This window comes from Leptopilina heterotoma, unplaced genomic scaffold, assembly GCF_015476425.1.
Source record: "Leptopilina heterotoma isolate Lh14 unplaced genomic scaffold, ASM1547642v1 Lhet_42, whole genome shotgun sequence".
Taxonomy (NCBI): domain Eukaryota; kingdom Metazoa; phylum Arthropoda; class Insecta; order Hymenoptera; family Figitidae; genus Leptopilina; species Leptopilina heterotoma.
The window spans coordinates 3,873,345-3,900,064 of record NW_025111078.1 but is presented as its reverse complement, the minus strand read 5'-3'; the positions used below and the strand labels follow the sequence as shown (position 1 = coordinate 3,900,064).

The window sequence follows — 26,720 nt, the reverse complement described above, 5'->3', positions numbered from 1 at the left end:
AATAGGAGAAATTTTTTTAGTTCCCTTCTTTCAATATTTAACAATATCCAAAAGTTTTTGCAATAAATATAATAATCAATTGATTTTTATCAATTTTGGACCAAAAAGGTCTCTTGACTCGAGGGCGCGTGTGAGTAAATTTTTTTTATCGTCAGATAGAAACGAATGTTAATTTCCGTTTATTAATTCATTTAGTCATCAGTTTTTAGGGTATCAGTCATTTCATACCATTTGAATAGTATAAAATTTAGATTTTTTTAAAATGGAATAATTTGCTGTTACTTTTGTCCAAAAAGAGATTTTCAGTCCGCCCTCAAAGTTATTTAAGTAAAAAGTATATTTAAATAAGAGGAGCAACGTCCCAACTATCTATCTCGTCAGTAGAACGAGTTCCTCTCTGTTGGGCATTTAAAAAAGTACAACTATTTTTTGGACTATTCGGAGCTGATTTACAAGCAATTCGTAAATAGTCACTGGTCCCTAACCAAAAACCTTTTGTCTCAAGACTCGTGCTTGTTGAATCTTCATTATTCAGAAAATCATCATTTCTCAACATTGGTGTAATGTTCAGAAAATTTTCATTAAAAATATTATTTGACGATAATGAATCGATATTAATTGGAAACACTTCGGTGTCACAAAGTTTTTCCACGCATGGACACGAATTACTGGAAATCATACTTTCAACTTGTGATAATCTTCCAGGACAAGTGATTGTTCCCTTGCATGGACTATTATCGGCGATTGATTCAAGTTGACTTCCATTACGAATACTTTTTTTATCAAGTTGATCGGAACTGGCGAATCGTAATCTTTTTGGTGATTCACTCGAACATCGTAGAAATGTTGTCCTTGTGAGAGCTTTATTTTTTAGGGAACTCCTTGGCACTAAGGGATCCATTGTTATCGCTTTCTTTGTAATAGAACAATTTCCAATACGTCGTAAAGATCGTTCCTTTGAACGAATTTCTCGCATAGTTGGATCTTCACCTATCAGCCAATAGGTCATTCTTTCGCCCTTTCCCTTTAGTGAAATGATCCCTCGTTCTATTAAATTAAAGCCACATTGCTGATCGAGGAGGAGCTTTGTCTCGAGACTGCAGTGGATCTTTAATGCTGTGGGGGAAAAAAAAGCAATTCATTTATTTTTGTTTCGATGATTTTTTTGAAATTTAAAAAAAATTTATATTACGTGATCCAGTGGATTCCATTCTGCTCGCAGTGTTAACTGTATCTCCAAATAGGCAATAACGTGGCATTTTTAAACCAACAACACCCGCACAAACTGGACCTGAAAATTATTTTTTGCTTCTTCCGTTAAAAGAACAATCAAATAAAAATTATACTACTCTAAAAATTAAAAGACTTATAAATAATCAATCATTGCAGCGCTCATAAAGAATTTTAACTAGAATATCAACAAAACATTTAATAGTTGTATAATCAGTCGTAGATATTAAAACAAAAAATCGTCTCTGATTACGACTAAGTAAATAGATTTTATGTTCAATCAATGAAAATTTACGTTTAATGTTAATGGATTCCCAAGAGATAGTAAACTTGCGTTGAATATTCTGAATAAACCGCCGAGAGAAATTTACATTGATTTCAAAGGGAATTGTTTTTCTATTTTTTGACATGTCCTACAAATCTGTTTAGATTCCAGAAATTACAATTAAAAACTATTTTTTTTTTTCATTTTTAAGAAATTAAAATTTTATTTAAATATTTTTAATTGAAATGCTTTGTAAGCGATAGTTCAAAGGAAAATATTAATTTAGAATATATATGTACGTGTTGCATTACTCTCACCTGAGTGTATTCCTATGCGTAACTGCAATTTGTCTAACGGTCTGTGACGAATCGTGAATTGTTTGACTGCATTTAGAAGACACAAGGACATACTGGCTATTTCACTTGCGTGCTGAATTCCATTTCGTATTGGCAGTCCACTCACCTGAAATAGAAAATTAAAATGATACCCATTTGAAACTAATTGATTGCCTTGAATTATAATTTAATTATATTTACGTTAATTGCATATTATTTTTAAAAATGTTTTTCATTTCTTTGACTGCGATCTAAATTGATAAGAAATTATTTTCATGTGGATAACAAGTGGTCGGGTGGAAAAAGAAGAGTGGTGTTAGGAGTAACACATTTCATTGATTTACTATGTGCGCCGTGTTCCCGATTTTATTTTTGTAATAGAGAGCTGATCAAATAGTTATTCCATTTGTAAAGCTGAAAAAACTTTTTATTTTCCCTTAAATTCTGCAAAAGAAGCATATAAGAAAATTTAATTCCCAAACAGCAACTGACCATATTCTGTATTTTCTTTTCTTTAACGTAACAAATTTATTTTTTCATTAAATGATTAGAAAGTAATTCCAAAATCAAAATGCAAGTCGAGCAGACGTATCCAATTAGAGAAAGAGAAAGAATTTGACGAATTGTCACCACGGACTCGGATTGTCTAGAATTGCAAGATTTTCCAGATTTGAAAAAAACTTCTGCCGATGTAGAATATGATTTCATCCACTTTTCCTTAATGCCAGACTCTATAAATCTTTGTACTACTTGATCAAAACGAGTGATATAAGGTGAACCTGCACCCAGTGACGCAATAGTAGGAGCCGATGGAAAGTGTCCTCTCAAAAATTTAACCAATGACTGTCCGCATTTATCTCTTTTATTTCGAACCAAATTCTCCGCTCTTGGTATTTCCATAATACAGGATAAATTTTTAAATCTCAATAAATCATGCACGCATTCGTCTTCTTTGGAATACATAATTGTCGATTTGTTTAAAATCTTTTGCAGAACATCGTTGGTGGTATTTTTCATAGCAAAAAAGTAGTTTCTATCGATCATGATTGTTAGATTTGAGGAGAGAATATCTTCGAATGTTTCGTATTTAAATGGTGGTTCAGGATGCATTTGGACTCGTGTTATTGACGTGAAAATTTCCGAGGAGAACATAATACATCCGATGACAAATGCTACGAATACTATTCTCTCCATTGTTGCCGTAGGTTCTTTTGGAATAACTGATCCTAAAACAATTCGGATCAAGTAGTCACTCTTCCACTCCTCACTATTAAAGTTCATAATTCTTGAAATAATCCACAAGAAAAATGGTAAAATCATTACTATTAAGATATTCATTATTTGCCATTGGAATGTTAGATAATTGACATCTTTTCTGATGAGCGGTACGACTAATCCGACTTCTGATCGTCGTAAACCTTTATTGTTTTCAAGACCTTTTCCATTACAAAACGCGATGGATGTTTCAATCGCAGATATCTGAATTTCGTTATAGTAAAGAGCTCTAGAAATTCCTGAACTTTCTGTTTTTATACAACTTAATGTTCCCCAATTTGTAATCTCTGATTTTACAACCGTAAAATTTAAATGTTTTGTCAAATGTTCTAATTTCGTGATTCCTAGACCGGAAATTTTCTTCGATGTTTGTGAGACAATTACATCCGGAGGAGCATGTAGAAGATTACCAACAAGTCGATAACCATGCAGATTTTTTAGTTTGTCAGGAAACCAAATTGTTTTGCAAGAAGCTGTATCATTAGTAATCAACTTCAAAAAAGGATTGTAATGAAGTACTTTGTAATTGAGGTTCTTGTCATTTGTGAAAAGAGTCTGTTTGACGATTTCAATAACAGTAAAATCCAAAAATTGTTCGATCCAGAGTGTTTCGAAAAAGCGTCGATAACTTGGAATTTCATTGTATAGCAACAGTAGACATTTAGGTCGTCGTTTTAATTGTGAGAGTTGTACTAAAAAGTCGATGGTTGCATTTAGTTTGCTGTTAATTTCAGAATTTGTGAGAACAAATAGCGAAATTCGTGGATTGTAGGTAATAAAATCCGAAAATGAAAGTTTGTTAAAATTTGCCAGGGTGCATTCATGAACTGGAATAGTTTTCGATAATTTTTGAATAATCTTGTTGTAGATGGGATCGTCAATCACTGATATGTCGTGAATCAAAAATATCACCTGATAAATGTTTCGATCATTTTTCACACTTTCTTCAAGACTCTCAATCCATTCGGTATCATTACCTCCTATTACCAAACAGTTCGAAATTATCAATCCTGAAACGGTGATTAATTTTATCAGCATGTTCACAATTTTTGCAATTTGAATCAGTACGATTAAATGGACGTTTAAGATTTCAATTAATTTAATTTTAATTTAAAATTTTTTCTTTTTTTAGTATACTTCCTATTATATGAAATTTTAAACAGTTTGAAAGTAAACAGGTTTAACTATTATTCCGCAAAGCAGAATTAAACTAAAACTTTAACTCTCTGACGAAGCACTTCATTTGACTACTCGTATAGAAGCGATTTGCCAAATGACAATTTTTTATTTGACATGGAAATTTGATGGGTACAATTTAGTTGAAAGCAATTTTTTAATCTAAATGATTTTCAAGGTTACAAATGGCATTTGAAAAATGCTTTTATATTTATTATAAAATTGGATATTCTGTATTTTTTTTATAAGAGATCGCAATCTCTTGACCATTGAAATGAAATTGATTAAAGAAATTTTAGACAATAGAATTTACTTATCTAGAAACAAATATATTAAAATTTAATTCATTTAAATATTTTTCAGGACAGGCGATGGACTCTCAATATGATGCGTCAGAGCAGTACAATAAGGTAAAGTAAAAAAACATTATTTATGATCAATAGAAGAAAAATATATAAAAGTAAAAAACCTATTCGTACACCAAATTATCACCAACCCTATTATCTGATAGAATACAGCAATGTAACAGATTGTTTGCAAGTTCCAATATCTGCAAATTAATTTCCCAATTACTGTATCAATTACATCATTATATTCATCTACACATTATTGAGGAGCCATTAAATTGCAATTTTCATTAGAACTACCGTATTCTAAACAATACATATTTTGCAAATTCTACTTCACCAGATAATGTATGCATATTTTAGGATAATGAAATCGTTATTAAAACAATTTCATAATGTTCTGAATTTAATGGATAAATTGATTAATTCGCTTCTAGTAGTATTCACTATAACTAATAATAATTAAGGGGGTTACACTTGTCGTAACCATCGTGATCAATATAATTATATAAAAAATAGATATAATTTATTTTAAAGTCAGTATACAAGCGCTGCATTGCAGTTTCGTCTATTATTAGATTTTTATGAAAGTAAAAGTATTTATACAGTAAAATTACTCACCACCATGTAAGCGTCGCCTATAGTCTCCACTTTATAAACATCGTAATTTTCAATCGTCGAGTCAAAGCACGTGTACAAATCATTGAGGAAGTCAACTACCTAAAAGTAAAGCATTTAAACTTTTCACTAACTCCACGCTGGTTGTTTTATTTATGTACAAGAGTTATTTTTGAATTTCGAACATTTGCATTTGGAATTTATTTCTCCAAGGTGAAAACAAACGGGAGGGTTTATTTTTTTAAACTTTTTTTTTCTTTTAATGGAATGTATCGCTGAATGGAAAATTTAATTGGTACGTATCTTTCGTGGATTGAATTTTCACAAGTTAAATGTCATATGCGGTAATTTTTGTTCAGTTTTTACAAATGGAATTAAAAATAAAACCTACCTGTAGTGGTGTACTTTCTGCTGACATTGAAGTAAAACCAACGATATCGCTAAAGTAGATGGTGACAGAGTCAAAACTTTCAGCTTCAACTTTATTGCCTCGTTTCAATTGCTCAACAACGTATCTTGGCAGCATTTCGAATAATAGTGCATCTAAATGAAAACTCTAATTTGTGTTAATTTGCTTAATTATAAGGTCAACGAGTATTAAATTCTACTCGCAAGATGAGAAGTAATATTACTTTAATATTGAGAGTAATTTATTTCTGACTCTATTTAGTTTAATTCTGGAAGAGTCTTATTCTGTGTACTTAAGGGAGAGTGACACCCCTGACTCGAAAAAAATTGATCTTTTTTTATATCTACTTTCATTCGTCGGATAGGGTTCGACGTGTGCTACAGATAAATAAAACATTACAAGGATTTAAATTTTAAACTTTTCTAAAGTAAGACTACGCTTACCTGTTTTTTTCTTCTCCTCCGTTAATTGATCAGTTCGTTCATCAACAAGGGCTTCGAGATTATTTGCATATTTCTCCATCATCGCCATCATATTGTCAAAAATATTTGGTTTCCTGAAAAATTATATTTTTATAAAGTTGAATTCAGGAGCACATGAAAAGTTACTTCCATCCTTAGTTGTTTCAGGAAACTTACATTCCTTTGCGTAAGGGTCGAAGTTTATTTCTTATGATTTTAAAATCAGGTCGTAGTTCCGGATCCTCTGACCAACATTCTATTAGACAATCCCGTATAAAATCAAAATTATTTTCTAGCTGGCCTAGTGGTGGTCTGAAACAATAAGTTTCAAAATATAAAAAGTAATTCGAATTTCTGTAATATCATTTATAATAAATATATTTTCTTACCTATAAGGAGGTGAACTTATTTCTCGAGTTATAATTCTTTTGAGAATTTCCGGAGGTGTCAGATCAGTGACACCAAAGGGTCCATGACGTCCTTGCAATTCGTAGAGAACTATCGCAAACGAATAAATATCTCCTTTTTGATAATTTCTTGCCGTAGGTTCACATATTTTTGTTGCTCGTATCAATTCGGGTGCTCGATATAATAATGCTATTAAAAAAGTAGAGTTTTAATCTGATTGATAATTTTTTTCATTGTCGAAATTTGAATTTAAAAAAAAAATTAAAGTACTTGTGAAACATTTATAACCTTGATATCGCTTCATTACATCCTCTGGATCATAATCAGCATCGCGTTTAAACTCATGAAATCCGAAGTCTGCTAATTTCACCACCCAACGTGAATCTACTAGACAATTTGATGTACTTAAAGAGCCATGGTACTTCATGACGGATTCATGTAGAAAAATCATTCCCTTGGAAACGAAATAATATTTTTTTATAAATACAATAGTGTGGGCTATAATTAAATAATTTTAATATTTAGAAATACCTACCCTTACAATATCACCTACCAGGGAAGCCATGAACATATTGTCAAGTTTGATGTCTTCGTTTTCTAGTATGTCCTGCACATAAAATATTTTTGTAAGCTACTATAATTTAAAAAGGCTTCGAAATTTGCAATTTGTTTGTGGTAATAAATTATTTTCTATCATTGCCATGACCAGGAAATACATTTCTTGATTATTGCGAAAAGTTCTCAAACTTCTTTTAAAGCAAATTTTTCAATAAAAATATTTAATTCAAATTAAACATTATAATTTTCTGATCACGTCCTTTTGGTACGTACCAACCTTTAAACTTCCCCGGGCACAATATTCAACGACAATGCAAATATTTGGTGGATCCGTACAAGCGCCGATGAAAGCATTTAAATTATCATGTCGCAAATCTCTCATCTAAAATTAATGAAAAGAATCCTTTTATAGATAGAAGAAATTGTTATTAAGTTAGAAAGCTATTCGAAGATTTTTAATTATTGAGTCTAAAGTGGAATTAATTCAATGGTCCATTTAAAATAACAACCTCAAATATCTGCTTTCGTAATATTTTCTCAATTATTCTGTATTCAGAAATGATACAAAAAAAAATTATTATTTCAAGAAGGGAGAATTATTTGCTTTCAATACGAACCACTTTTAGCTCCTTTTTCATTTCCCTTGTAATCTCGATTGATTTTTTCCTCACTTTCTTTACGGCGAAAATTCTACCCTTATAAACGCCTACTTGTGTGTAAATCATCGAATAGCGAAAGTCAGCATCCGGATTTGAACTCAGCGAAACTTGACTAGTTCTTACGAAAGGCTGACTCTGCAAATATATTTAATTTACGGTCAACATCCTCCTGACAGAAGTAAATAGTAAATTGTGCAACGAGTGGAAATTGGTGACGAAATCCTTTGTGGAGACAAGTCTTCATTTCCCACAAGAAATTTACGATTAGATTTTAGAATTATAAATATTTTACATTTGCTAAGGGAAAAACTTTTATGTAATTTAAAAATTTTTTTTTACCTTTGAATTTGTTTTCACTATTTGATCATTATTCGCTGTGACATCTTTAGATTCCTTTAATTGGATATCTTTATAATTAACCTTCCAAAGAAGCGAATCAAGTTCTTGTTCGTATCTCCAGTTTCTGTATAGGATTAACAATATTGCTAATAAAACCAGCATCAATCCGCCTACGGTTCCTCCTACTATTTCGCCAGTATAAGCTGTTGGTAATTAGAAATAAATTCAATTTACATCAAATAAATTTGGTAGAATTACTGAAAGTTTATTTACCATTTAAGTAATTCAAATTAGGGAGATTATTCTTAATTTAATTAATAATTTATTCTTGATTAATGCTTAATTATTTAAGATCACTTTACTAATTTATATTAATCCCCTCGATTTAATAAAATTTTAGTATCTGAAGAGACCATCTGTGCATGGAATCGTTTCTTTTTTATTACCACTCGGAATAATCGTTGACTTTGTTGTTTTATTAGATGAATTTAAATTTAATCTACGAAGTGGTAAATGAGTTAGGGTATTTATTATCTCGAAAGCAGAGTATGCAAATATTTTGAAAACAATCCTTTCAAATACTGAGCATACGATTTCAAGAGGATTTAGCCTAGAACTTTGCATTCCTGGCAAAGATTACGCTATGCACCTAATAGAAAGTGCCGAAAGCATTTGCAAATGCAAAGAAGCATAAGAATAGCTTTTCCAAGGAGAAAAGAGAGAGGGCAGAATTTCTGAACGCTTAAGTTTCTTCAGATCACAATAGACTTTTTATTATACTATATTATATGGGTATGCTACAGATGTATTTGTATGTATAAGACGGTATTTGCATAAAACTACTAGACGTTCTTCTCAAATTTAAAGTTTTGGATAGATTCCAAAAAAATGTCGAAGATAAAAATAATGTTTAGTATCTGGAAATTAATTTAACTGGACTACAAGGATATTTGAAGAAATTCTAATCTCAAATATTATTTTTAATTTTTTTAAATAGAATTATAACTCTATTGCAGTTGCAAAAAATTATGAAAATTCTTGATAGATTAAAATGTCGTAGCGGGGTACTTCACTGAAGATCATTTGAACAGCAAGAAATAAAAGATTATAATTTTGGACGTCTCTTAAATGATAAAATGACAAGACCACAAAACATGATTATACTTCTACTTCAATATTTACTTACAGTTGCATTTTTCTCCATGATATCCACAGTAGGGCTCCGCTACTGGTGGTCCATTCCCCAGCCATGTTATTTCTCTAATGAAATGTAATTTCTGTTGGCGAAAAGAACATAGATTTTGCATTTGTAAAATAACTTTGTTCAGAAATGCGATTAATATCAGAAATTTAATTAATTTTAAAAAATTCCAATAATAATTTAAATCATAATAATTCACACTTAAAATATTTTTTAAATTTTATTTTAGCAAATATTTTCTAAACACATTATTTAAAGAATCATTTTAATTTTATAAAAAATAAAACCAATAAACCAAGCTCAAAATAGATAGTAAAGGCGTAAAATTTACCGGAAGATTTGTCTTTTCGTCTTTACCGATAAAATGTGCAATCGGGTAAAGTCCATGTCCCTTTGGGGATCGATTATCTAAAGCGATTAGAGTATAATTGCCCTCTGCGTCGCCATTTTCATCCATGTACACCATGTACCTGCACATAGACATCACAGCCAACAATTTAACAATCTACCTGTTGCTGTATATGACCAGCACTTAATATAAAATATAGTATCATGTAATCTGATAACAGTTTCATGTGCATTAATCATTTTAATGAACTGTTAGTTTGGAAGAAAAAATGTATTAAATTTGAAAAAATTTCATCACGTAAATTTACTCTTTATTAAATTATAATAATTTCCATCTGCGTTCTCTTTTACATTGATAGTATTCTTTAAAGAATTTATTACTTCTATTGAAGGTTTTAATACAGTTTAGTAACAATTTTAGTTTAACCAAAGTGAAAAGCAGGCTTTTCACTAAAGAAAATTTGAACAGCAAGAAATAAAAGATTATAAACATTTAGAGTTTTTAGTTCAGTTAAGTAATAATTTTGGTTTTGATTAAATTTCTTGGGAATGTAATATCGTGATGGCGATGCTTTTCACCAAGGAAAATTTGAACAGCAAGAAATAAAAGATTATAAACATTTAGAGTTTACAGTTCAGTATATTAACAATTTTAGTTCAGGTAACATTTCTTGGGAATGTAATACCGTGGTGATGGGGCTTTTCACTAAAGAATATTTGAACAGCAAAAAATAAAAAAATTATAAACATTTGGAGAAGGTATCCATGTGAGCAGCTCAGAAGCAAAAAGGTGATGAATATATCCGAGCCGAAGCAAATCGATAATAAAGGATAGTTCAAGGTGAACACGGAAAATCTTGAAACCGGGGACGTGAATATCCTAGGATCTAATAAGTCAGGGATGAAATTAGTAGTCATAGTCACTGATCAAGAGGAATAAGATAAAAGAAAACTTACCCCATGGCACTTTCATAGTGAACACCATGCAATGTGGATATCATTTCCCTCCCATTCAACGGGTCCCTATTTTCGTCTAATGCCTGAAGTAATGTCTTCCCGTAAAGGTGAACTGCGTCATACAAATATGCCGTCTCTGGTACAATCTGCCTTGTAACACAATGTGACAGAATCAATATTCATATCTTCAGTAAAACATTTTATTTTTATTTTATTTAAATGATTGCACTATAATTTTAATGATTTATATTAAAAGTGCACTTTCTATAAAGATGGGATAAAAAATGCAATTTATATTTTAAAGAAAAATTTGTTAGCCACCTGAACAACCCCTCCAAGATTGTCCACTGGATTACTAAAGTTGAATGGTGGTTTTCGTCTGTATTCGTTAATTAGTGTTGTGAAATTATCGAAACTAACAGGCGGTGAAGCGACAATACTGAAATAGTTTCGAAATGCTTTTAACATTTTCAAATCAGTTTGTTTCTGCCATAAACCCCGTAAATACTTATCAGGTTCGTGTTGGTCATATTGTTCAATGTCCACTCCAACCACCCAATATTCACCTGAAATAATAAATCCTTTAACATGAATTGTAGATTACAAACACATTCGAAAATTTAATGAGTTAAATTATTAAAGCAAATATTATTCCTCCTGTAAATATGTTACAATTCTGCTATTGTACCCCGTACTCTTTTTTACAAAATCCCCATCAATATAATAATTACTTGCTATTATTTTCTAAACAGGGAAATATTTTTTGTTCAATTTTATTTTGGGAGACAAATGTTTGTTACTATAATCTGTATATTGCTGTAGATAATAAATTAAAACAGTATTAAATTAAAAATAACGGTTATAAAAAAGAAGCATTGTTGCGTTCTAATATGTACCTGAACGTCTTACAGCGGATTATACCTTTTTCCAGGAGTTTTCTCTCGTCTAAAGCCATTAATAATCCCATGTGCTCGTAATAATTTCCGAGTATGATATATACTGTAAGGAATCAAAAACGATTTAAATAGTAAACATTGTTGTAGTTATATTGTTTATCAAATATTTATCCAGTAAAGTATTTAGCAAGAAATAAAAAATTATAAACATTTATAGAAGCTACTGAACAGCAAGAAATAGAAAATTATAAACATTCAGAGAAGGTACTGAACAGCAAGAAATAGAAAATTATAAACATTCAAAGTATCTACTGAACAGCAAGAAATAGAAAATTATAAACATTCAGAGAAGGTACTGAACAGCAAGAAATAGAAAATTACTGAACTTCTTGTTTGTGGCATATTATTGAACAAATTTATCACTGAAATTAATTAATTTTAAAGTATTTGCGCGACACCAGATATTTTTGACATTTTTTTGAGAAGAGAAAAAGCTTTAAGTAAACTAATTAGGTTTTCAATATTCCGACAGACGATAACTGTCATGTGGACTTTTAAAGTTATGCGGGTGATTTTTTATGCAAAAATACAAATCAATGTTAATTCAAGTCTCGCAGAGTGAAATGCGGGCTGCTATAAATAAACAGAAACAACATAATCATCTAACAATTATATTGATTTCTGTATTTTATAATTTAATTTATAAACATTTGAGTCTATTATTGTGATACAAATATACGTGAATTACATTTAAGATATATTTAGTAGTTGCATGGTAAACTAAACTCCCAAACAGTAAACTCTGTCCTCCAATCTGGACTTCATGTTTAACACTCCATAGTCTATGGGTATTGTATATATATGCGTATGCAAGTTCAACAGAAACTTTAGTTTATAGTAGCTTTGTACTCAAGTACTTACTTCGCGTTTCACTATACGTCTCGCTGACAAGTTTGTGAAAAGGATTTTTCATATGAGTCACGTGATAGGGTTCCTCCCAACATTGCAAATAGTTGACTGTAATACCAGCTGCAGCAAATGATGACAAAATTGTGCTTGCCACTGTTGACATTTTATTGAATTCAAATAAACTTGAATTCATGTATAGAAAAGATACCTGAAATATCGTTAGCATTAATTAATTAATTTTACTAATTATTTTGATCATTCTTTTCTATAAAATTAGTTGAACATACTTTTGTCCAATTAAATGCAGTAAGTACCGAAACAATAGATTTTGATATTTGTGTATCAGGAGGTCGCGTTCTGGCAAATGTTGGAAATTCTAGTTTGTCTGATGTTTCATGATGTGTACAAAACTGTAAACATTAGTAAATTTATGTCACATGAAAATAAGTGAAAGGTCATTATTAGGAATAGAACAAAATTAAAATTAGGAATGCTTGCAGTTTGTATTGATCAAACATTTTTTAAGTTATGATTTAAAATTTTAAGAAAAACATCATAGGGAACTATGATCTTTTTTATTTTTACTATTAAATTCGGTCTTTTTAAGAGAATGACCCTTAAATATAAGAATTTGTTGAAAGGCATTTTCTTACATAAGATATCATTGGTATATTAAAGGCAGAGGCCATTCGTCCCTCGTGAACACAAGTTTCTTGTGGCCCAATATAAGCACTGACGTTCTTCGTCCAAAGATCTGCTGTCATCAAAATGCTTGTCTCTTCTTCGCCGTAGGTCTCGGCAATCAGAAATTCCAGTTTGTGACCACGTCTACCTAACTCACCAGCATTTACCTGAGGAATTTTTGGAAAAATCTGTTTACAGATGCCTTGGATTCCGCACTCTTAACATTATATGGCGTTGATATCGAAATAAGAAAGTAAAATAAAAATACAACTAGCACAGTTTTTGATAACTTTATTTAAGTATGAAATTGAAAATAATAAATGCATATATAACGTATGTGTATTATTCACGTGAGATTAGATCAATTTGGTTTAGAGCTAAAGCTTGGGGAGATTTGCGAGGAACATAGTGAAGATTATGTGGTTTAGGAGCAGGTAAACAGTAATGTGGGTGCATGAGTATAATACTAATCGTGTATACGTATATACCTCCTCTACAGCCAAGGTGATGGCGCCGGAAATCCGAAAGCCAGGACGTTGATACTCAAAGTCGTTTGGCCGTCTCTTTGAGCCTGTAATGTATCCCAAGGTGAAAGTTTTACCCTTTACACCCACCTGTAGTAATGTAAGAGTTAACAACGTCGTCACGAAGAGACTAGACCATTTCAAGTGTACCAGTGGCATGCCCAACTGCAAACCCTGCAAGAACATAATCGTAAATTCCCTTTCACAGCTGTCTACATTTCCACGCTCTTAGTTATAATCTTAAATCTAGTTACCTCTGATATACAATTATCATATTTTGTCTATTTTACAAAATTTATTTTCATTTCTTCCTTACAATGTTATTCCTAATAATAATATTATTCCTTCATGTCGTCCATTATGATTGAAATTATTTTCTGATTTTGTATTTAAACAAAACAAAAATCTGTATCCTCATTGTTTTTAAATGCAATGCGCGTAATGAATAAGTTTTAGATAGGTAAACTAACATGTCATTAAGTATGCAATCTAAACTCCATTTGTGGGGTGTATGGACTAAGTGAATGTATTATGCATACAAGTATAGGTTTCCATAGTAAGCAGCTTAAGAAAATTGTGATGGTAACATAGTTTCAATTAACTAGATAATAATATTAAGCTCTATTTAAACTGGTGGGCTTATGTTTCTGAGAAATTTACCCATCGCTTTGTTTTACTTTCTGCATTCACTTTATTTAATAATTATATTTGATTACATGCTTCATTTAACTATTATTATTTCAATTAACTATTAGAACCTGGCATCTATTAATTAAGATACTGTAGTTAGAACAAACGTTACTACCTTTGGGAATGTCACGTCGAATGATAAGTCAATTTGCTACTTTATCGACAACAAGAAAAAAGGTAATAAATTTGGTTCTGATAAAAATTCTTGTGGTGGTGGGGCTTTTCACTAAAGAAAATTTGAACAACAAAAAATAAAAGATTATAAACATTTAGAGTTTACAGTTCAGTTTAATAATAATTTTGGTTCTGATGAAATTTTAAGGAATGTATATCGTGGTAGTGGAGTTTTTCGCCAAGGAAAATTTGAACAGCAAGAAATAAAAGATTATAAACATTTAGGGTTTACAGTTCTGTTTAGCAATAATTGTGGTTCTGATGAAGAACGATGAGAATGCATATCGTGGTGGAGGGACTTTTTACCAAAGAAAATTTGAACAGCAAGAAATAAAAGATTATAAACATTTAGAGTTTACAGTTCAGTTTAATAATAATTAAAGTTCTGGTAAAATTAACGGAAACGTTATATTGTGGTGGTGGGGCTTTTCACTAAATAAAGTTTGAACAGCAAGAAGTAAAAGATTATAAATATTTAGAGTTTACAGTTCAGTTTAATAATAATTTTAGTTCTGGTAAAATTTCGTGTGAATGTAATATCAGCAAGGTTCTGATGAAATTGTAAGGAATGTATATCGTGGTGGTGGGGCTTTTCAGTAAAGTAAATTTGAACAGCAAAAAATAAAAGATTATAAACATTTAGAGTTTATAGTTCAGTTTAGTAAATAATTTTGATTCTTATGAAATTTTAAGGAATGTATATCGTGGTGGTGGAGCTTTTCACTAAAGAAAATTTGAACAGCAAGAAATAAAAGATTATAAACATTTAGAGAAGGTACCCCATGTCTTCTCAATGGTTTATTGTTAGACTGGTTGTTTGTACTACTGAGATATATGCTGTATTGTCTCCTTGGGGTCTCCCGTGTCACTCTGATTGTCGTCACTTCAAAACAAATTTCGATACTTTCGAAAATGCGTACATTACTCAAAAATTAAAATTCTTAAACATTTACTTTGCCAGCAATTGTTGTAACATATGGTTTCAAATTTGTAAATGTTCTAAAATTTTTAAATTGTGCATTTATTGTTTTTGAAATATTAAAAAAATTCTCACCCTCTCTCGTTCACAGTATATTATTAAAATAAACTTCTACAATAATTAATTGAGAGTGATATTTACTCTTTGAAACTCAGTTTCGAGGTTGTCGATCATTTTCAGTTGAACGAACTAACAAGATAAAACACGTGAAAGCGCCTGCCTATCGAGAAATTATGTACACTCTATAAATCATAGAATCGAGAAGGGTTTTCGATGTGTACAGTTTGATGCGTTGACGGTGTGTCAAAATGCGTCGGTGGCAAAACGTGGTTTCATCCATCAAATATACGCATAGGGTCGCTTAACATCCCAAGGCTTTAGCTTCATCTCAAATACATTCAGAATTGTTGTCCCATGACAGCATGTTGTCCACCAAATCACTCGCAAAAGCTTTTTTGTCGTACATGTCACGCACTTCATATAAGATTTTTCCCCTCAAAATAATTCTACATAAATAATCTTTCAATTCTGAAGAGATTCTTTTCTTTGATTTGAGGGATTTTATTTTATTCAAGACAGATGTCTTGGTAGTTGAAAAATTAATTCTTTTCTAATGGGCAAAAAATTAGTATACAATAACAATTCTTTAATCAGTTTTTGCAGAAAAATGGTTGTTCTAAATTTGTAAAATAATTTTTTAAAAATTCATATATGGGTGTTTGGTATATTTGAGCCTGTTACATCGATAATGTTTAAGTGTAGCTAGCTTTGACGTAATATCCATTTTCAAAGCAATAGTTAATGGCTTTTGGTGTTGTTCACTCACGTGACAATAGATTTCAAATTCAAACAATGTTCCAATTGAGAGAAAAAAAGTTACATTTATTTTCAAGTCTAACTTTTTATTACAATATTTTTGTTTGTAGAAAATAAATTTTTTAATTCATTGACAAGAGTAGAAAAAATTGGAGAATTGTGGTGTGATTTTTATTTAAACTAATGAAATGAGAATAAACTCCAAAGACATTAGGAAAAAGTGGAATTAGATCGTTGCCTTTTAGAGTGTTTCATTATATCATTCAGAGTAAGCAATTATTGTCAATCTATAAAAGGGGAATCTGATTTTTATAAGTGGATTTTACCGGAAAGTCAAAATTTTCTATAAGGAACTTAAGTGTAATGAAGAAAACCGGTAAAAACCACGGGACATCATTAACAATAATCGATCTCCTATGGAGTGGCTTGTGATACACTTTTCGTTCAATCCACTCTCACTTGTTTTACTTTAAGTAGTAGTAGTAGACAAATTTTTGTTTGCTGACCGTGTCTTTTCTTGAGAATTATTTGGAAACAAAAAATAGAATATAATTACAATTTATATTCACATTTATACAAACCAATTGATAGGCAAATTTTAATGATTTTAATAAAACTTTGTCCAATTATAGACGGCCACGCAAGTTCGTCACCTTTCTCTTCTTTCTCACGTGAGACACACCGCGTAATGAAGGGCTTTTTGCACTGGAGAATAACGATGAACGTGAGAATCTTTGAAGTTCGTGTACAGCATCAATAAATTTTCAAGTAGGCCTCGATAAATCTTGAATGTCTTTTAAAGAATGAAAGACCGGTCAAGGAAAAGCGGCAAAAATCCACAACTTATAGAAACACACGTAATACCTTATTTAAGATAAATAAAGTCTTATTGAATTGTTTTCTTAAAAAAAATTAATTTTTCATTTTAAAATAATACAGAAATCGAAAAAAAAATTGTATCCATATTTATTAATCTGCAGGGTACTGGAAAGTTTGCAGTCAATCTTGAAAGATGAATAATTTTCGCTCATTAGATTTAAGCTTGAAAGAAACGTGAAGCTCCTTCACTATTTTAATTAACGTCTGGTATGAGATTTATTGGATGAAATTTTATTTTTTATTGACTCTGGTCCCTTAATTTTCTTAGAGCTTTCAATTAAATATTCTAAGAGATAAAAATCGGATATAATTTAGATCCTGACAATAAAAAATATTACCAGGTCTTCGAATAAGTAAAAAAAAATAGTTCAGGTTCGAAACGAGGTCCGAAACTAGTATAGAGGACATGCGTCAGGATTTTATTTTTTGGAGAGCGATTAACTGTCATTCTGTCATCGTCAGATATAATAAAAAGTTTCACATTTCGAAACCAGTGAAAAAGAGAGTTTATAAAGTGAATGTTATTTTTAACTATTTTTTTATACTTTTAATTTTTTTAAATTTTTTATTTTATATAAAATCACATGCTATTTTATATAAATTTAGTATTATTATAAAGTTTAACAAATATAGAGTTAAGAGAGAAAAAAAGTTGCATTCAAGTTGCAAATGAAAGTATTGAGTAATGAGCGAAATTATTGTCGATCAAATCGCGTTACCGCTGGAGTAGAATTTAAGAAGAATATCACCCCGAGGCTGACTGTTGTTTCTATATGAAGTGATATTTCACGCTGATTTACATTTATTGCGACATAAAAGGAGACCGATATTCCTCAGGCAGTAACACATTTAAAAATTCTTGTTATGTCGAGTTTATTACAACACGAAGAGAAATAGTTTAATTTGGTTATATATATACTAAACTCTATTTAGATTTTTATCTGTTAATGCGGTTTGTTGGGTAGATATTTAGGATCTGTTAACTGGATCATTCTAAAACTTATCTATTTTTTTATGACGATATAATACTTCTAATGTAATTGAAATTTTTTTAATTGTGTCTGCAGATTGAATTTTCTAATTTTTTATTTACTTACTAAATCTAGTCACAAATATCTGTTAATGCTATTCCTTAGTCTATTAATAAGAGTTAACATAACATTAAATCAGTCGTACAATAAAAATAAACAATGTTTGAATCTATCGAAGATATATTATTCTTATTAATTGCGAATGTAGTGGCAATTTATTTATCATATAAATATCATGAAAAAGTAGTCGAAGTCGCAAAAGAAGTCCTACCAGAGCAATGGTACGAAACACTTAAACTTACAGAGTAAAAAAAAATAACATTAAAATAAGAAAACATTTTAAAAAATAAAATTTTTTTTGATCACAAGAAAATTATTAAAATGGTTTTATTTAACGTTTCAAAATGTATTGACTGAAAAACGTTCGAAATTGTTTTCGTTAATATTAATTAATAGCTCAGAAATACACCTGAAAAGCTTTTAACTAATGTCTCTAACTCCATAGATTAAAGTTGACACAATTTTTCAACTGGACTATTTCGGTTTCTTTGCATGTTCTCACATCTTAACAGATTTTCAGTCTCATTTTAACAGTCTTTTCCAGACAAAAAAGTAAGCTGAAAGATCTTTCTAATTGAAGGAAAAAAAATTTATTTTTTAAGACTTTAAATTTTATAATTTAAAACGATTCTTTCCATTTCGAACGTTTTTGTTGTACTCCGACAGGATTAAATGGCAAGAATTTCGCGTATATTATCAGGAACATGTTTTGTGACGAAATTTTGTAATTCAGCATAAAAATAATGCACTAAACAAATAGCACAAAAGTTCGTAAAAAGAACTACCATTAGCAAAGTTATAATATCCGTCATTATTGCCTTTGTTTATCTGACTGACCTTATAAAATTATAAATGTGTATATATGAATCTGTTTCTTTCTTATTAATAATTTGAACAGAATCGAGTCCCTAGGAAAGAAGAATTTTAATAAATATAGACCCCTCGTAGGATTTGAAAATTCTTTTCACTTAAAAATATATAATTAATAAATACGAGAACTAGAAAACTTATCCTTTACAACTGAAATCATCATGAACTCATCTCATAAATTTGTTCTATGGCCCAGTAAATGTGAACACGGGAATGACTAGAAAAATCTGGTATAATTTTGAAATTTAATGTTCAAAAACTATAGGTACTTATTATGTTATACCAATTCTTTTTAATAAGAAGAAGCAAATAAATATTTCATTATCCTCTTCTATTGAGTATCCATAAAGCAAAAAGAAAAATGTCTGATCATAGTCAGATAAGGCCTTTCTGGATCATGACTATTACTATCATTGTCACTACTATAATTACTATAACCTTCCTCGTACTGATCGCCACAGGAATAATCGGTCCACAATAAGTCTAAGCATGTCTTATAGGTAATATTTTTTAAAACTATATACATTTGGAAAAGAAATAAGTATTTGGATTAAAAATAGTTATGGTCCAGTACATATTTTGAGGAATTTCTTTTTCATGATAAAATTTAATGAAATATCTTGAAGTTTTAATATGTTACTCCACAAGCATTGAAGAAAATGAATTTTTTTTAATTACATGTAGCTGGATATGGGTAACAAGGTACCACCTGGACTACTTTCCAAATTGGGCAGCATCAAAGAAAATTTGAACAGCAAGAAATAAAAGATTATAAACATTTAGAGTTTACAGTTCCGTTTAGCAATAATTGTGGTTCTGATGAAATTTTAAGGAATGTATATTGTAGTGGTGGGGCTTTTCACTAAGAAAAATTTGAACAGCAAGAAATAAAAGATTATAAACATTTAGAGTTTACAGTTCCGTTTAGCAATAATTGTGGTACTGATGAAATTTTAAGGAATGCATATTGTGGTGGTGGGGCTTTTCACTAAGGAAAATTTGAACAGCAAGAAATAAAAGATTATAAACATTTAGAGTTCACAGTTCAGTTTAGTAATAACTAAGGTTCTGGTAAAATTGAACAGCAAGAAATAAAAGATTATAAACATATAGAGTTTACAGTTCAGTTTAGTAATAATTTTGATTCTGATAAAATTTCCTGGGAATGTAATATCGTGATGGCGATGCTTTTCACCAAGGAAAATTTGAACAGCAAGAAATAAAAGATTATAAACATTTATAGTTTACAGTTCAGTATATTAACAATTTTAGTTCAGGTAACATTTCGTGGGAAAGTAATATCGTGGTGGTGGGGCTTTTCACTTAAGAAAATTTGAACAGCAAGAAATAAAAGATTATAAACACGAACTTCCCGTTTCTGGTTTGCTCAAATGGGGTACTGACCTTGAATTCAATAATTACATTCTTGCTTTTTGGATGGCCAAAAAGGACAAGGACAAAAAAAAATATTTTTTTTTTGAAACATTTTTTTTTTGTAATTTGAAGACTTTTAATTTCTTGCAACACATGCTTTTTTAATCTTTAATTATGTTTCTTTTTTTACGTAAAATGCATAGTTTTATTTCCAATATATCAATACAGCAATTAAACTAACTGCGGTGATAACGAGGACAATAATTGAGGCAATAAAAAGCCATGTTGACGTATCCATTTCCATAGTTCTTCTTGTTGACTATATGCAATTGTTAGTAAAAGATTTAATACTTTTTGTTTTCTCTTATTATAGAAGGAGTATTAGATTTTAATATCAGCATACTATATTCAAAAGTAATGCGCTAGAAGTAGAATATTATCGGACGAAAAAAAAAATTCTGTTCCTTTACAACATTTAGATTTTTTTTCATTGCATACTTTTTCTCTAATTTTTAATTATGTTTCGTTTTATAAAAATGCATACTTTTATTTCCAAAATACTATGATGAGAATTACACTAACAATGGTGATAATCAGCAGTGCAATTGCTGACAACCAAAGCCATGTTGATGAGTCCATTTCCATAATTGTCTTGTTTACTATATAAAATTATTAGTAAAAGATTTAATACTTTTTGTTTTCTCTTATTATAGAAAAATTATTAGATTTAAATAGCAGCATATTGTTACTTTTGTGTCTTTTAATTTCTTTCATGGTTCTTTGCTTAATCTTCCATTAAATTCTGTTTCTGTGTTTGATTGCATGTTTTTATTCCTAAATTACGTAGATAAAAAATATAATATATAGGGAGCATATCAATAATAAAGAAATTGTGCTAATCCAGATCCATGTTGATGTGTCATACTCGACCATATTTCTTTTTTAGTCTATACAGTTGTTAATAATTAATAAAAGATCTAGAATTGTTATGTTCTCTTATTAAAAATGCAGTTATCGGCTAATATCAGTATACTGCTAGGACTTGAAGTTCTAGAACCAGAAATGCGATTGATGTGGAAATTTGAAGAAATATTTTCGGAAAAATTATTTTGCGGTAAATTCAAGTTTTCAGTTGAATGACTCGATGCATTTTTCGTATTTGTAATTAATGTTTTCCTCTAAATCTGTCAGTGGAATTGTTTTTTTCATAGTATCTTTTGATTCTTTCAGTAATACCAATTCTGTTTTACATTGAAACCAATTGTTGTACAAGTGAAGGGAATATTCCGTTATCTCTATATATTTGTCTAATAAATCAATGTAGTCATCGAGCAAGTGGATGTATTTACAATCATTTGACATATTTCTCTTCTTTTTTACTAGAAGATTTTAAATAGTTCTACTTCCTTTGACTGAACTTTTCTTCTCCTGTGAAACCAACGTCAGATTTTTGAATTCGTGGATAAATATTCCTGAAGTCTTGTTAACACGATTCTGCCTTTGCTGATCTTACATTTATTTTTCGTTCTTGTGATAATATTCTTTGCCTCCTTAAGGATTAGTATTTATTTTAGCGATGTATTTCTTCTTATATATAAAGAGCAATTTAGACTTTAATAACAAGTTAATAATAAATTGTAACAAATAATAACAACTATAAAGAACAATGAAAAGATTGTTACATGGGGACGAAGGGTGTAAAATGTCCACAAAAAAAAGCGTTACATAATTTAAGTATAGCCCCTGATCGGAAGTATTATTCAACTTTGTGAAGATATAACAAATATTCATCAAAAGATATTTTATGAGAATTACTAGTCCAAATTTTAATTATTACTATTTAAAATTAAATTGAAAAAACATTAGGGAAAGAAATGTGGATTAGTTGACGTAACAAATAATAAACAGAGAGTAGTGATTAAAAAAATCCGTAATTTAGTGAAAATTGTAAATTAAAATCCCCACTTAAAAGTAGTGTTAATTATAAATATATGTTTCACTTCGCGCGCGACCTCATTTCATCAATATCACTTGTCTATTAGGGAAGAAATGTTACGAGTACCTGACGCGTGATCAACATGGATAATAAAAAGACTTCTTTTTATATTATCAAATACTAAAATGTATCTCGCGCTGCTTACCAGAGTACCCTATCTATATTTTTGAACACGAAACACAAATCCAAGATTAAATTTTACTCGAGACTTCTAGGGATCACTGATTACGAGCCTGGAGTCAGATTTTCAAAATTCAAAATGGAGGATCCAATATGGCGGACTCTAAGACATAGTTAATTTTTTATGAAACTTGGTATCTAGGGGTTTTTGGGTGTTTAATTAATTTAAGGAATTTAATTTCATTCGAAATGGTTATTTAATTAATTGACAGTTTGTGATTACATAACTTGTTATTTGTTTTGGGTTTGAAAATCCTCAGGACAAGTTAACTGGTTATAATATTAATTAATAATTAATTATAACATTAACTGACAGTTTGTGATTACATAACTTGTTATTTGTTTTGGGTTTGAAAATTCTCAAGACAATCTTCTTTTCTTTATATGTAACATATTATCAAATTTACGAAATACAAAATGGCGGATCTAATATGGCGGACAGATTTTTAAGAAATAGTTGAATTTTTATGATGATTGGAAACTAGGGGTTTTCTGGGTCAGTGACTATAAATCTGAAGTCAGAAATATATTGACGAATATATATTAGCTGCCGGTTATGAAGTGAAAATAGTTTTCAATTGCACATTCCGTTTAGGAAGGTGGCAATATAAAAGCGTACGCTTTTATGAAACTTTTAATCAAACACTTTGTCAAGCTTAAAGTTAAGATTATCTCATTTCCTCAGTTTCAAGCTTTTTTCCTTCCTCTTTTTTTTTACGTTATCGCAATAAAGTACAAACGCCGAGGTCCTTTCCGCTAAGAATAAGTTGGTCACGTAATGCGTGCACAGTGCAAGAGAGGCAAGCAGCTCTATTTTATTCTATATGGACTCCTTTTTATTTGAGTCTTTCTTTGAACATCACTGTCATCATTAACCTTAATATAAGAACTAGAAAAATATTTTTTTTTTTATTTCAAAATAAGAAATAAAACAGGATATTAAATTAGTAAGCATATTACTTAAAATTTTGTTAAAATATATTAAATTTTGTTTTAAACATTAATTTTCTAAGTTAATTAAAAAATATTTATTTTGAAAAAAAAATTTTATTAGTAGAGTTATTATTTTTGCTGATAAATTTTTATATTTGTCTTAATTGCAAATATTGTTAAGAGTCATTATTGGGCTTTATTTGTTAAAAATGCAGTTCATTAAAGACTCTTCGCTTTACTCTAATTAAATTGCTCGATTACGCTTAATATATCGTCAAGTTGCAAAGGAATGTGCACGTTTTACTTTGCGAATTTCAAAGCGCATTGGCAATTCTATCCACGAGATTCCCGTTCATCGCAGAAAACCCCCAACATAAGGCGGCTATTGCAAAAGTTTCTTTATAGTACTTCAAGAAACTTTTATTTCGCGACGATTCTTCTTTTGAAATCCAACTTTTCTTAATTTCAAAGTTACTTGCAAACGTGTTCGTGTAAAAAATATATATAATAAAAATATTTTTTTGCCATAAGAAACTAATTTACGAATATACATAAAATATTTATTAATGATAATTTATTAAAATATTTATAATAGTTTGTAATAATTGTATACAATTTTGAACTTTTCTTCGGATCGAATTACCCTTAATCCCCAAGTATCTTTACTTGGAAGGGGGCTTAATTTTTTAAAATAAATAATATTTCTAATAATTTTTCTTAAAAAAAATTGATATTATATAAAATAATTAAAATATAGAATACAAGTGATATAAATTAAAGCATAAATTAATAAATAATTTTAAATTACTTGCATTCTAAATTTTAATTATTTTATATATCAAATTTTTTTTAGAAAAATGATTAAAAATATTATTTCTTTTGAAAAATTAACCCCTCTTTAATATAAAAATGTTTATATTTTTTTGCAAATTGACAAAATTTTACTTTTTGTTCCAAAAAATAAGTTTTACTTGAATTTCTTACATTCTGCGAATAGTTTTTTTCCAAAAAGTTTTGTTTATTTTAATTTTATATAAAACAATTATTTTTGCAAATTATTTTATAGGAAAATAGAAAAATATTCATTACCTCACTGGAAACTATTGGATATTATCACACCTATGACTCCTGATGAAAATGATTCATATCGAATTTTATTTTTTGAGTTGGCACTTGTTTAGAAAAAAAATTTCGCCGGCGCAAAGTTGTCTTCTAATAATTGCGCGAGTGTCTTGAAAATTCTACAACATTGAACGAAGGCGTGCGCGAACAGACTGACAACGCTTTCGTTTCATTCTCAAACGGAGAACGTGAACCGCTTCTCGATATATAATAATAGGAAAGGCGCATGATCAGTTTTTTTTTACTATATTTTTGAAATTCTTTTGACCCTATTTTTATTTATTTATTATTTTTACCCTAAAAACGAGATTTTTATATTCTTTTTTAAATTTTTTTTTTACTCATGATCGTAGACCGCATTTAAAGAAACTAGAAAAATTAACATCAATTTTCTGTCAATGGGAAAAGGAAAGATTGAAATTGATTTATAGTAACGGAAAACTAAATAAAAATCTACCAAATAGTGTAATCAGAAAAAAAAATTTTTTTGTTTTATTTTTTAATTTGAATTTAAGGATGTTTTGAACTATTTGCACTGAAGATAATTTTTACTAAAATTTTATGAACCAGTCGGTGTACCACTATTTGAAGCAGCTGCATCAGCAACAGGATCCTTATTTTTCGTAAACAACTTTTTTATTTTGTCATGACAAAAGTATATTGTCAAAGCAGTGGCAATTACTGCGATAAGCCCACCGATCACTAAGTAGAGGAATTCAATCTCCATTATTTAGCAGCCTGAAATATGTAAACTGTAAGTGGTGCAAAATATTAAATATTATGTTTACTCTTATTAATAGTTTAAATTTAAAACCAAGAGATTGTTGAGAATATTATGACAGAAGAAAATGAGAATTCATAATAATATAATTCTGTAGGTAAAAGTGATATGTCTAGATTGAAATTTTATTGATGATATATTTAGAAGGCGATATAACCTTCTATAGACTCGATATATACATATATAGATAGTTGTATTTTGTCTCCCGCATTATGTGACATGCACACAATTTCTTTTTACCAATGAGGGACGATTGAATATTGCGTAAGTCTACATAATGTGAATGAATCTGGAAAAATAAATATATATACTATGAAAAAAGGAGATTAATTAAAAAGGAAAGTAATTGTAATTTAATTTTTCACTTGATATAAGATAAATGAATAAAAATTTGTTAAATATATTTTTCATAAAAAGTAATATGAAAAAAAAATTTATATTTAAATTATAAAATGTATTTAAAACAGTTCCAAAAATTCGGTACAATAGGTCAACTTTTACGATTTAGAGAAATTAGAATTACGAATTTGTGGTTAGATTTGCGAAATTCAAAATGGCGCTCGATGATTATGAATTTGATGTCAGATTTACAAAATCCAAAATGGCGGATGAAATTTTTGGAAAATCATCAAATACGCAACAGAAATATTAATTATTCTTAAATTTAATTGTTGTAGGACAGAACAACAGTCGTTTTTTCAGTATAGGTAAATAGTTTACTCAAAGTACAATAGAGGTGAATTCGTTATTCTCTGAATGTGTTAAATTACTAAGATTATAAATTGGCAGGGTCTCTAAAGCAATAGTATATCCTTTGAATAGGAGTCCATAAAGGATTTTAGCTGTAGGTCGTATCGAGAACCAAACTGTCGAATGAAGTGCTTTACAACGTTTGTCACATAAATTCGCCTAGAATTCCTAGTTAATTTACAATTAGTCTATGTGCACAATCGATATTATAGCTAATTCACGTTCAGCATTTACATAAATTTATTCACAAATTAATTAAATTCCCCAATGGGTAGATTTCATCAAAAGACATTTTAAAGACGTTTTAAAACTTTTCTATGTCTTGGCCATTATAGATCTGTCTTCAGCGGCTAAGGTGCTTAAGGCGTAACAGTAATCCTTCTAGTCCAAGGTATTCGAGTTCGATCCCAGCTTCGTAGGAATTTTTTCATTATTTCTCTATAATTTAAAAGAATATAAAATTAAACGTAGAATAAATCTAATACA

General features: G+C 29.6%; 1 protein-coding gene across 4 annotated transcripts; it reads right to left on the bottom strand.

Moving 5' to 3' along the window:
• On the bottom strand, positions 1–24,937 carry LOC122506471 (guanylate cyclase 32E). Of its 4 annotated transcripts, none has more exons than XM_043618675.1 (23): positions 24,671–24,937; positions 13,564–13,773; positions 13,045–13,242; positions 12,679–12,801; positions 12,404–12,599; positions 11,508–11,585; positions 10,908–11,152; positions 10,587–10,732; positions 9,613–9,751; positions 9,267–9,357; positions 8,081–8,283; positions 7,700–7,876; positions 7,360–7,464; positions 7,060–7,131; positions 6,813–6,978; positions 6,506–6,713; positions 6,294–6,428; positions 6,099–6,211; positions 5,638–5,789; positions 5,250–5,348; positions 1,813–1,957; positions 1,193–1,291; positions 1–1,116 (listed from the first exon to the last, which is right to left on the bottom strand). In XM_043618675.1, exons 2-23 carry the CDS (start codon positions 13,756–13,758, stop codon positions 341–343), a joined length of 3,861 nt encoding a protein of 1,286 aa, XP_043474610.1. In that variant the 5' UTR covers positions 13,759–13,773; positions 24,671–24,937; the 3' UTR covers positions 1–340. The 4 variants fall into 4 exon arrangements, with proteins under 4 accessions (XP_043474610.1, XP_043474612.1, XP_043474611.1 ...); XM_043618677.1 differs by having other exon boundaries at positions 12,706–12,801; XM_043618676.1 differs by lacking the exon at positions 24,671–24,937 and adding an exon at positions 13,854–14,188.
• Positions 24,938–26,720: the final 1,783 nt, after the last annotated feature.

Excerpts from the sequence above, each read along its gene's own strand:
- LOC122506471 (XM_043618675.1), bottom strand. The coding sequence starts at position 13,758 with ATGCCACTGGTACACTTGAAATGGTCTAGTCTCTTCGTGACGACGTTG. Across the intron at positions 7,877-8,080 it reads TAGTGAAAACAAATTCAAAG|AGTCAGCCTTTCGTAAGAAC; the intron begins GTAAAAAAAAAT and ends ATATATTTGCAG. Across the intron at positions 6,429-6,505 it reads ATAAGTTCACCTCCTTATAG|ACCACCACTAGGCCAGCTAG; the intron begins GTAAGAAAATAT and ends TTATTGTTTCAG.